Below are 12,684 nucleotides of genomic sequence, written 5' to 3'. Positions count from 1 at the left end.
AGGTACGGAACGGAAACCCACAGGTACGCAACAGAAACAGACACAGATGCATGCACATACACACACACAAATGCACACAAACATGCATACACTCACATCACGAAATAAGTAGTCTTGAACATGACATGAAACAGCATTTCACCTGACTATTTCACCTGGCTATTTCACCATGATGGGGGAGCCCAGTCATTAGTTTAATACAACTGCTCATCACATGAAGACCCAGGTTCAATTCAACACATGGGTACTATGTGTGAAGCCCATTTCTGGTATCTCCTGCCTTGATATTGCTGGAATATTGTTAACAACAGCTTAAAACTAACCTCACTCACTCATGCAGCCATTGCTTCAGTATGAGCATATCGTAATGTGAATAACATGTTTTTATACAGATACAGTTGTAGAAAGGTACTGTGTTTATGGAAATGTAGTTTGAAGTATTAACTTCTTGCGTGAGTGTTTTTGTTCGCTGAAGATTTCAAGAAAGTAAGACACATTGATTAGATCTTCTAGAACTTCACAGAAAGTCAGAATATAGATTTCTCTGATGGTTTATTGGGCCAGACTTATAAATTGCTCTCCAAGACCACATCCTTGTTCCACGTGAGCTGAGATTATAAACTGCTCCTAGTCTAGTGGTCGGAGAAACAAATTTGGTACTTCATGTCGCATTCAAGCTGGAAGTCTGTTGAGGTTGAGACATAATAAAGGAAGGCTAGACTGACAAATAGTCTCTGAAATTGATATAGTCATCTGAAAAAAACAAACAAACCAAGAAACAAATTCTTAAAACATAATCATAAAATATGAAATAAAAAAGAGCCCTGAAAGTGTGATAGTCAAGACTTGCAGCATATTCTAGATTTGCTTGGGGCTAGATGGATATGGTTGTTTCAGAGCCTGAATGACAGACTAAAGGAAGACTTTCCCTGAGACTCAATATTAACACCACTCACAAAATGTGTTAAAGTCATCACAATTCTTCCTGGTGTAAGGGTTTAAAATTTGGCAACAATTAGTTTTACACGCTCATGTAATCTTGGCTGAGTGCCAAACTACGAGTTCTGTTTCTTGTCTGCCCATTGTAAACATTGAGTGAAGATATTGGCATCGTCAACATTGCTTTTAAGTCTTTCTGATACCTCTTCAGTGGTAAATTTAGCTAGAAGCAGTCACAGCCCAGTGATGTGGAGCGGCCATCCCATAAACAGAGCAAGGTAACAGTGTTTCAGTTTTATGAAAACAAGGAATATTCTTGATAATATTCTTTCAATGTTTCAGACTTCAAAAAACATTTGTTTGTCTAAAGCAGTAATGGTGAGCGAGTGTTAAGATATGTGTTAGCAGTGACATTGAAATCAGTTGTGTGTTGTGTGACTTTAATGTCTTTGTCAATCCTAGTTTTTAGTGTGGTAAAATCATAGGTGTCCTACTTTTTGTGCAGACCAGTTCTGACTGTCATGGCTGTTTAATGTGACATTACTTCAGAATGACTTTTTGCATGGGAACAAGATATTTACACCCAACATTAATACTAAAAAGTTGTGAATTCATTCATAACTGTCTTAATTGTGCTCAAAATTCCTTATTATAAACAAATTGATGTTCTTATAGGTTGTAAATGTAAACAATAAGCCATTAACACCATTTGCCATGAGATTTATAGTAGGTGTCATTTTCATGTTTATTATGGTTTAGAACGGAACAAAGTGAATGTTCTTATACTGTCAAACCGTTTCACAAATCTGGTGATTGATAAACAGTCTGGAAAGAATATACAAAATGTGACTACACCAGGGTGAGGATTCTTTTAAAGTTCTTAAAAAATGAATTGCATGCAGCTAGGTTTTCTGTGTCAGAATTACTATAAAATAAGGTAAAGGGCGGTTCTTGTTTTTCTTTCATAACAATGCTGCTGGTCGGACGTGAGAGTTGGTTTTGGATGTGGACAAGGAAGGTTTGAATAGGACATCTTTCAATATATATAATTCAAATAGTTTCAGTGTGCATAAACTTTAAATTATGGATTTGAAATTTACCATATTGTTCGATAAGGACTAAAATAGGTTTTTATTCAAACATTTCAATGTTTGCTCCCGAAAACAAATTTTACCTTCATAATTAACCTGTAGGTGAAAATGTAAGTTTTGAAAATGTGATCTCCACAAAGGCTGTTATGATTCAAGCGCATATTTCATGGATCGAACCGTAGCCCTTCGTGTCAATTCAGTTCATTATTCATGATCACCAGAGCCAAATATTAACAAATTTTCAATTTTTTTAAGGGAATGTAAACTAACTTACACATCACATGTCCTATTATCAAAGTGAGATATGTAAAAATGTGATATTTACTAGCTTTACTGTACCATAAGCCTTGTTAGTTTGCTGAGGCTTTACATGGAGCTGTCAACAATAATTATGTATGTACATACCAAAATTGAGTGTCATGAGGTCACTGGTTGTCCACATGAGCGTTCCTTATTGAACATCAGTTACTTAACTATAATTTTTAATTATTCATATTTGTTACCCAGTATTTGTGATACATATTATATTCGCCACAGAATGTATTCGTTCTGACCCTAATCTCCTTTTACGTTGATAAACATCAAATCAGTGACTAAAAAGTACAATGTATTGTTAACAAATGCCAAAAACTGATCAATGTTTGTTTGAGAAATTGGTTTTTGACCTGAAAATCATATGTGATCTTTGAATACTCAGCTCAATGAAATAATTGTAAGTTTGTGGTGGATGATATTTGAAATTAAGTACGATATGTTTTCTTTTTCTTGAAAGTATTCTTTTTGATGTTAGACATTTGTGAAAATATTCTTTTTAATGTTAGACATTTATGAAATGCCAAATGGATACTTTGATTTTTTTTAATGTATATTTTGTAATGCCAAGGATGAATACAAGTTAATGATAAGAAAAAATAAACTGAAAACTTAATAAAAAATTAAAGCAGTTGTCTAGGAACCCTGACACTCAGTTGACACTGAACAAGGATGACAAGTCCAAATGGAGTGAAAAAAACTGCATCAAATATTCCTGTCTTAGTGATATGCAAATAATTGCTGACAGTCTAGAACATGTTTTTGTTCTAGACAAAACCAACATATGAGCATAGTATCTTTTGCATTTGGCCTGAAACATAAATACCCACAAAATCCCAAGTATCAACCAAATTGGAAGTTTTTTCAACTTCCATGAAATGAAGAGATTATCTGGTTCTCTTTAAATTCTGTTTTTGAAAAAATTAGACTAAAAGCGTTTAAAAATATTTTCATTCCAGAGACTTGATGTTCAGTCACTACTAGCCCATTGAGAAATACAGACAATATTGACATGTGGAATTGCCACAAGTGTTTGATTGATGTCTAAATGTAAGCCATGAGGATTAGAGTCGTGTGTTTTCAAGTGTCTAGAAGGAAGGTTATTGTCCTTGTCCGAACCTCAATGCAAAATATTTTTTGAGGATTAAGGGGTGATTGTATCTTATACCCAGGTGCCAGTTCCACAAAGTGGTCTTATCTTAAGGAGGCAATAACTCCCATACTTCAGCTAAGCCTTACGACAGTCTGGGCTGTAAAGACTGCTTTGTTGAACGAGTGCCCTGACATCTCCGCCACTGTGTTCTGGTCAGATACCACTCTTCCCTCAAGAACCTTTAACCAAAACCAAAAAGTTTTCTTCTGGTTTCTTGACAGATTCTTAATTTTGAGAATCAACTTTTTTGTTGCACTTTTACCCAGTTCGCCAGAGTTGCATCAAAACTATTGTCACCATCCCAGGGCTGTTATGCTTCACTACATGCAAGTCATTTATTCCAAAAATAATTTGCTTTATCACCATCCCTGCTTGGTTTTTATTGTGTTTGTCTTTGTTGCTTTTCATGATATTTCACTACAGATCTGCATGACGTTTTAAAAAAAAACGTGGAAAAAAAATGCAACCCAAAAGCAACATTTGAAACACTTGCCTGTCCAACTGCCCAGGATGGGGTAGTTTCAACACGGACTGCTAGCTTCTCAAATTCACCTGCCCAACGGTTAGCTTAAAACTGAGACATCTATATGTGAAGATATTTTGTGCACAGGAATGTTTTGGTCGGAGCTTGTAAGTTTTTCATTCAACTAGATCTGTGGTCTGGTTGAAATTGTTTGGAGTTCATACTCGCCCAAAAGCTACCCTATTTTAAAGTACTGAAATGGGAAACATTTTAAGGATGGGGAAAAACTTGTGGCATACTTGGCAGTGTTTGTTTTTACTCAGTTAGAAAACGTTTCTGTGTCCATATATGTATGAAGAACATTTATGACATTGGGTTGTTGACCGACATTTTATGAATATATAGTCAGGCTGTTTACTGTGAGGAAGCCTTCATGGATTGATCATGAAGCAGGGAAAGGTCAAGCTCGCACCAGATGTTGACAGTCACAGTAAATCTTCCATCTGAATAGCTTTTCAACTGTTTCCTGTCATGTGACATTGGATAATCTGCTGTAACGCTTAGCGTGCTTTACATGTTAATAGCTCACTGCTCTGTTGTGATAAGAGATTTTTAAACCATGTACTGAGGGATGTAGCCTGTGTGTTTCATCAGCTGAGCATGCAAGGTATTACATGTTGTAGAATGTATTTCTTAACTTACTGTTGTAAGTTATACCATGTACTGAGGGGTGTTACTTATCTAGTGTGTTTCATCAGCTGAGCAAGCAAGGTTTTACATGTCGTGAAATGTATTTCTTAACTTACTGTTGTGATATGAAAGTCATACCATTGACCGTTGTTTAACTCCACAAACACCAATATTCCAGCTATATGGAAATGTCTGCAAACAATCCAGTGATGTGTTAACATCATGTGATCTGCATAATTGGGATATGATGAACAGTGTCGACCAAATCAGCAAGCCTCACCACCCAAGTTGTCTCTTATAACAAGCATGGGTTATTGAAGATCAATTCTAATCCAGATCTTCAAGCTTGTACATTTCATCAACAGAGAATGTGTTGCAGATCATTTGCAGTAGAGCAGCATTACTGTTGTGATATGTGGGTTTGAGATGTAGGTTGTTTGATCATTTCAGCAGCAGAGAATATACTGTATGGCATGGGCAGGGGAACTGAACATTACTGTTGTAATATGTGGGTTTGAGATGTAGGTTGTTTGATCATTTCAGCAGCAGAGAATATACTGTATGGCATGGGCAGGGGAACTGAACATTACTGTTGTGATATGTGGGTTTGAGATGTAGGTTGTTTGATCATTTCAGCAGCAGAGAATATACTGTATGGCATGGGCAGGGGAACTGAACATTACTGTTGTGATATGTGGGTTTGAGATGTAGGTTGTTTGATCATTTCAGCAGCAGAGAATATACTGTATGGCATGGGCAGGGGAACTGAACATTACTGTTGTAATATGTGGGTTTGAGATGTAGGTTGTTTGATCATTTCAGCAGCAGAGAATATACTGTATGGCATGGGCAGGGGAACTGAACATTACTGTTGTAATATGTGGGTTTGAGATGTAGGTTGTTTGATCATTTCAGCAGCAGAGAATATACTGTATGGCATGGGCAGGGGAACTGAACATTGCTGTTGTGATATGTGGGTTTGAGATGTAGGTTGTTTGATCATTTCAGCAGCAGAGAATATACTGTATGGCATGGGCAGGGGAACTGAACATTACTGTTGTGATATGTGGGTTTGAGATGTAGGTTGTTTGATCATTTCAGCAGCAGAGAATATACTGTATGGCATGGGCAGGGGAACTGAACATTACTGTTGTAATATGTGGGTTTGAGATGTAGGTTGTTTGATCATTTCAGCAGCAGAGAATATACTGTATGGCATGGGCAGGGGAACTGAACATTACTGTTGTAATATGTGGGTTTGAGATGTAGGTTGTTTGATCATTTCAGCAGCAGAGAATATACTGTATGGCATGGGCAGGGGAACTGAACATTACTGTTGTGATATGACATTCTCTACTGTACAGGGCTGTGTGGTAACCTGGTGGTCAAAGCAGTGACTGGTCACATCGAAGACTCGGGTTCGATTCCCCACTTGGGTGCAATTTGTGAAACCAATTTCTAGAGTCATCTGTTGTTACATTCCTGGGATGTTGCTAAACACCAAAATCAGTCACTCTGTACTGTACACAGACATGAAAGTATTATTTTTTTTCATTTAAGTAGTAACTTCATGCCACTGATGTTATGTGTAAGCTTTACACTGTCCACACGTCCTACACGTCCAGACACTGTCACATCCTGTTACTTTAGTGTCATGCTAAAGTGGGGGCGGTGTTGTAGCCTGGTGGTTAAAGGGTTGGCTCATCACACAAAGGCCCGGGTTCGATTCCGTACATGGGTACAATCTGTAAGGTTTTCTAGTGGTCCCTGCCATGATGTTGCAGGAATATTGCCAAAAACAGCTTAAAAAACAAACCGAGTCAATCATACTAGACTAATGTACTGATCCTCACTGAATATGGTTCACTATGAGGGCTTGTATTTCATTCAAAGAAGCTTTGCACATTATTGGCAAAATTGTAAACTTACAAGAATATTCCTTTTAGATTGTTTTTGCCCCACAAACACTTCATAAACTGCCCAAAACTAAAACCTTTTGAGTCTTTAATACTTAAATGATTTCCACTGGGGATTTTTCCTTTTTCTTCCGTCCTTTTTTAGGTTTTCTGCGGACAATAACTGTTGTGTATGTAGTATACATCATCCATGGTGAAGTTTTGAACACTGAATTTGTGAAGGACGATTTACAGCCATGAGAGATGTACGCATTGTATTTGGATGGTTAACTGTCCTAGAGATTCCATCTGGAAATAGGTCTCCACATGGGCAACTGGTTCAGTGGTCACTTCAGTCTGACTGCATTGATCCTAGAAGTCAACATGATTTCATAGTTAGTCTGGACTGTCTCACAATTGCTGTCCGATAATACTGTTCAGTAACCAACACATACTGATGTTAATACAAGACCAATGGATAACGACTTCTTGATTTATTTTTCCCAACTTCTCTGGGCTAGTTCTTGTCCCTGCATCAGGTGGATGAACTAACCCAGAAATGTGAAAAAGAAAACAAGAAGTTGTCGTCCATAAGATTTGTCTTGTATTATCACACCAACTTCTAATGCCTTTGAAGAATCTCATATTCACAAATGAATTTTTTCCTTCATTCAAAGGAGGCCTAAGCGCCTTAAGATACCTTGATTGGGGACTCCCACTTGTAACACGTGCCCTGTAACTTAAACGTGTCTAAGGTGCCCATGATTGGGTATTCCCACTTATATCAGGTGCCAAGTGTAACCTATACATGTTTGGAGACTTCTGTATCACCTGAAAGAAGATAAGGAGCAATTTATTCTTTTATTCTTCATCTTACTATTGTACCTGTGAAGGTATGGGTAGAATATTGGCCTTCAGTAACTCATGCGTGTTGTAAGAGGATTCCCTAATGCTGTTGATCACTGGATTGTCTGGTTCAGACTTGATTATTTACCGACTGCCGCCACGTAGCTGGAATTTTGCTGAGTGCAGAATGAAACTCACTCACTCACTTACTGTCATGGGATGGATGCCAATTCTTTAATAATGCTGTACATTCTATAGTTAAACAGATTCACTATAGTCAAGAATAAATGGGTTATTCCTTTTGCTTTTTAGCAGTAATGAAATGGATTGTGTGGTATGACTCAGTGACTCGCTGGTTGTTGGGCATCTGGGCCTTCTGATGGAGTAGTGTCTTTTTGAAACTTAGTTACATGTTGTGCTAATGTGTCTGGAATATTTGTGAATGGGCATTAAATTACAGAGATTACTCAGAAACATTGTATGGGCTCTTTAGCCCATTACTGAGAAATCAAACACAGACCTGCTTCTGTGGAAGGTTTTACCCACTTAGCCATATCAACATACCTTAATGTTGCCCTCAGCTATAATAATCACATACTGACAGTATGAGGTGAAACAAGTGTCAAGTGATTCCCACGAGTAAAGCCTGAAGTCCTGTTAGATCTACCTGTGCCAGCTAATTTACACCTGTGTTATTGTGTAATGATCCGAGCACTTTCATGGCCCTGTGAGTAAGGTGAGTGTCATCCCCCACATTGGGAGAATACCAATATGTGAAGAGGTCAGTAAATGGTCACAGGTATTTGTTGTGTCAGCACTGCAAGCACCTTGACAATTACCTGGAGGCCCCCAAGGGGATCACAGTGAACTCTCTTGGCACATGATCAATGAAATAGTTCAGATTGAAAAATTCTCCAGCCACCAATGGAAAGATATTCAAGGTATTTGATTGTCAAGGCTGCCTACATGAGTGATGTAAACTAGATGATACAAAGCTGGCTGTCTTGTGTATGGTCACTGTGTTACGGAACTGAAGTATTGTCAACTGCCTGGAATATTTTAAAACCAAATGGACATGTCATGTGGGATGAAGCTGGGAGACACACTCTGCCCTTATGATTTAATGTTCGAGGCAAGAATTGTTCAGAATTTTGTGGTAACTATATAATTGTTGGGAAAATGTCTCCATCCTTGAAGAATGTTTTATTCTGCATTTGTGTTTTTCACTTCGTTTTATTAATTTTGTGTATCTGTTGAATATAATTGTAAAGTAAGGCCTTGATGTTGGAAGATGAAACAACAATGGGTTGGAAACATTCTGGAGTCAGCATGAATGTTTGACAGTGTCATTTGCAGAGAGAGGTATTTCTGAAAAAGTGATTTTAATTGATTGTAGTGTTTCATCAGAGACACAGGTGTATTGATTGTGTTTTCCCATGGTGGTTGTGTATTGATTTTGGTTGTGTTGCATCAACGGAATAATGTACGTTGACTGTGACATGACATGTGTGGTTGTTTGTGTAGCCATGTTATTACTACACAAATTTTGTTTTTCTTTACAGTATGTATATAAACTGTGTATATAGCAAAAGAAACACAACTCTAGCTTTTTGTCTTTTGTCATTAAAGTTGTAGATGACATAAAGATGTATGATTACTTTTATGAGATTTCATTTTTCTAAAAATTATGTTTTATATGCTGTTCAGTATATCTACTCAAAATAAGTTGGTGAACATTTAGTGTTGTGTCATGTTGATCTGTCATGGCAAAACCTTGATGACATGGAAGAAATTTTGTGTTCTATATTGTTTTCTGTAGTATTATTTGAGCCTGTTCTCAAGGGATACTGAGCGCCTGTTTGTGAACATGTAAAACAGGCTCTAGCTGTGAACCTACATCTCATCCCAACCCCGTGCTGTGACTGCTTCCATACAGTAACCTACAGTAATAGTGATTCTAGTTTTGCTTGTTGTTGGGCTTGCTCTGGGCATGCTGACTCGTGAATGTCCAGGTTAGTTCAGTAACCCATGATTGTTGTAAGAGGCGACTAACAGGATTAGAGGTAGGCTAGCTAGGCATGTCATTGGTTCCCAATGGTGCAGATTGATGTTGTTGATCATTGTATTGTCTGGTTCAGACGTGATTATTTACTGACTGCCCCCATATATTGGAGAACAAAACTCACTCACTCTGGGCTTGCAATGGGTTTGTAATGGGGTTTGCAAGGTGATTAGATGAGGTTTGCAAATGACTCACACTGGTTGTTGCAAAAGGCTGGCAACAAGTTTGCAAGGGTTCGTCGAAAGTGCTTCAAATTTGCTTGCAATTCATTTGCACATGTTATTGCAATGATTCATGCAGTGTGGCCTTTGTTAGTTCAGACAGTGATAATTTTTTAATTATGATTGTTTCTTTCTGATGTCATGTTGGTTTAGGAGATCATCTACTTTGAGCTGATATGAAGTATTGGGTAGTCAAGTTGGTGCCATGGTATACTGGCACATTTTTTATTTAACTTACCTGGATCATGACCTAACTTTCTTTGTTATAAGAAGTAAGATTGTAGGCCAGAGCACTGTATATACCTATCTTTCCAAGTCTACTAATATTGTCTTGAGTCTGCCAGTGTGAAAGTAGTATTTGGTATTTTGCTTGTCGATTCCTTGCATCATTTTAATGATAAATTATCTTTTTGCAGATGTTGACCTGAAATTTCAAGATGACTGCCTCCTAGCAGACAGCAAAGGTTTGTTAGGCGATCACTACACAACTGGAGGTGTGGTCGTCTGGCAACAGGTGGAGATTGTGATTGGACATCGGGAGTAGCTAACAGCCAGTGTTAGCCAATCATGTCGCTGCGTTGGGACACCACAGTGTGTGCAGTGTGTGGGCAGTTTCACGAACCCCATGGAACTCACCTGTACGACTATTACCAGGCTGTGGATGAAGATCTGATGTGTCACATCTGCCTTCAGCCGCTTGTCAACCCCCTGGATACCAAATGTGGACATACATACTGTTCTCGGTGCTTGAAAAATTACCTCAAAATTCAGAAACAGTGCCCTGTGGATCGTTTACCCTTAACGCTCAAAGACTGCTCACCTTCAAGTATTCTTGTGAAAAGGTCAGAATAATCATGACATTTCCTCCTTTCAGCTGAGAAGACAGCTTCATAGGTCCAATCTTTGTTTCCATTGCTGCTGTTCCCTTCATATCCGGCATTCTGCCCTTGTTGCCATGGTTACAATCATTCTGGCCAATCAGGAGCTGAACATAGATAAGAGTCAGCATTCATGTCATTGTAATTTAGGCAAATCAAGATGATGTGACAGAATTACATCCATCAATTGTTTTGCTTTGCTAAAAGTGAAATGAAATCTATAATTAACTTTGAAATAATGATTTTGCATTATATATAAATATATTGCCTTGTAAAAAGCAAAAAAGCAAATTGGTTCATTAACGGAATGTATTTGGGTATAAAGGGGAGTCACATTGTGTTCCGTTTGAGTTTATTCAGAATAAGGAAATGTAAACAGAAACCACTTGACATATATATATATATATATATATATATATATATATATATATATATATATATATATACTGGAGACTTCCTGCTCTGAATAAAATATTTGAAAAACATGACCATGGTGTGATGAATTGGTTACTCTGCTAAACGTCATCTTTGTTTAATGATTATCATGATTTTGACTGCTGATCTATGTTGCATGAAATTTTAATTGTCGGTTTCAAAAGTGAAACACAGGATATTGAAGGGAACAGCTGTGAAAAATGTTTATTTACCTATATATATATATATATATATATATATTGGTATACTTTATCTTGATAAACTGAAGTCAGAAATTCATCTTGATGATCATCTCTGATCTGACAATTGATAATAATTTCCAATCTGACAATCAATAATCATTTCTGATCTGACAGTCGATAATCATTTCTGATCTGCCAGTCGATAATCAGTTCTGATCTGACAATCGAGAGTCATTTCTCATCTCACAATTGATGATCTTTTCTGATCTGGGTCCCGTTTCACAAAACTCTCGTGAACCTAAGGTCTCGTAACTTTTCTTTTAGCATCCGTAGCTCCTGTGTTACAGTATAGGAGGTACAGTGGTTACGAGAAAACTTACGAGATCTTTGGCTACGAGAGTTTTGTGAAACAGGCCCCTGGGATCTCCACTCATACTCTGGGGCGTAAGAATGAATGAATATTTTCCTGTGAATACCAGTGTTCAGCACCTGGGCCCCGTTTCACAAAGCTATTGTAGCGCTACGACTGTTGTAAGTCTAGGAGGAACAACTGCTGCAAGAAATGTTGTGACCTCCTAGGCATATGAGAACTTTGTAAAACAGGGCCCTGAACTTGATGTTATACTGGCCTCCAAACCACTAGTTATGTCCCTTGGTTGTGCCAGGATCTTAAGATCAAATCCCAAATAACCTGTAGTTGCAAACTGTTAATTATTCTTCAGATGGAGTTTCTTCAATTATTTGCTAGCAAATGTAACACTCACTCACTCACTCAAGGAAACCCTGCAGCCATGTATTGAAAAGAAAATCATGGAAGATGTGCAGAAAATGTAGGCCATGTTGACGCATCTTGTGTAATCACCAAGCACCTGCCTTGTTGCCTAGGGTACCGTATTACTAGTTCAGTATGTTGCAGAAACTGATTTCAGACTCTGATTGAAATTTCTAGCTATGAGATACTTCAAGCTGTAGTCAGTGTTGACACATCTTACAATCAGTGTATGTGAACGGGTACCTGACCATGGTGCCATGTTACTAGTTCTGTATATAATAGAATCTGGTTTCAGATTCTGATTGAAGTTCCCTGTTACAAAATGTTTTACAAGTGGCAGCCTGTGTTGACACATTTTATAATCAGTATGTGAAACAAGCGTCTGCCTGCACAGGTACCATTATACTAGTTCTGCAAGTTGCAGAAACTGGTTTCAAACTGATATAAGTTCAACCTGCTTAAAATGTTTCTGTTTGCTGCCAGATTTCTCCCTTTGTTTGGTTATATAGAAAAAAAATGTCTGCTGTAGTTCAAACTGTATCTTGTGTAAATGATCAAACTTGCCTGTCTGACTTGTACTGTTGACAGGATATTTATCACACTGGTTGTGAATCAGTAAATAACAGAATATCGTAATCCCTAATTCAGAGGCACTAAAAGGGTGCCTCGCCTAAAGGTAAGTCTGTATTGATTGGTGATCTGACTTAGAGGACAAATGACTTGTATACAAGGTAAGTGTGAATGT

General features: G+C 37.7%; 1 protein-coding gene across 4 annotated transcripts in view; it reads left to right on the top strand.

Annotated features, from left to right (window-relative positions):
- Positions 1-12,684, top strand: part of LOC137261116 (ligand of Numb protein X 2-like) — a 91,391-nt gene that overhangs the window by 26,755 nt on the left and 51,952 nt on the right. For 3 of the 4 annotated variants that reach the window (XM_067798801.1, XM_067798803.1, XM_067798804.1), the window contains exon 2: positions 10,089-10,514. In XM_067798801.1, the coding sequence (XP_067654902.1) occupies positions 10,240-10,514 (275 nt within the window). In that variant the 5' untranslated portion in view covers positions 10,089-10,239. Of the gene's footprint in view, positions 1-4,551; positions 4,626-10,088; positions 10,515-12,684 lie in introns of those variants that run through there. The other variant, XM_067798802.1, reaches the window with a different exon arrangement.

The sequence above is a fragment of the Haliotis asinina genome, chromosome 14, assembly GCF_037392515.1.
Source record: "Haliotis asinina isolate JCU_RB_2024 chromosome 14, JCU_Hal_asi_v2, whole genome shotgun sequence".
In the NCBI taxonomy this organism is placed as follows: Eukaryota; Metazoa; Mollusca; class Gastropoda; order Lepetellida; family Haliotidae; genus Haliotis; species Haliotis asinina.
The sequence above is the reverse complement of the archived record's forward strand: the minus strand, read 5'-3'. Positions and strand labels throughout refer to the sequence as shown.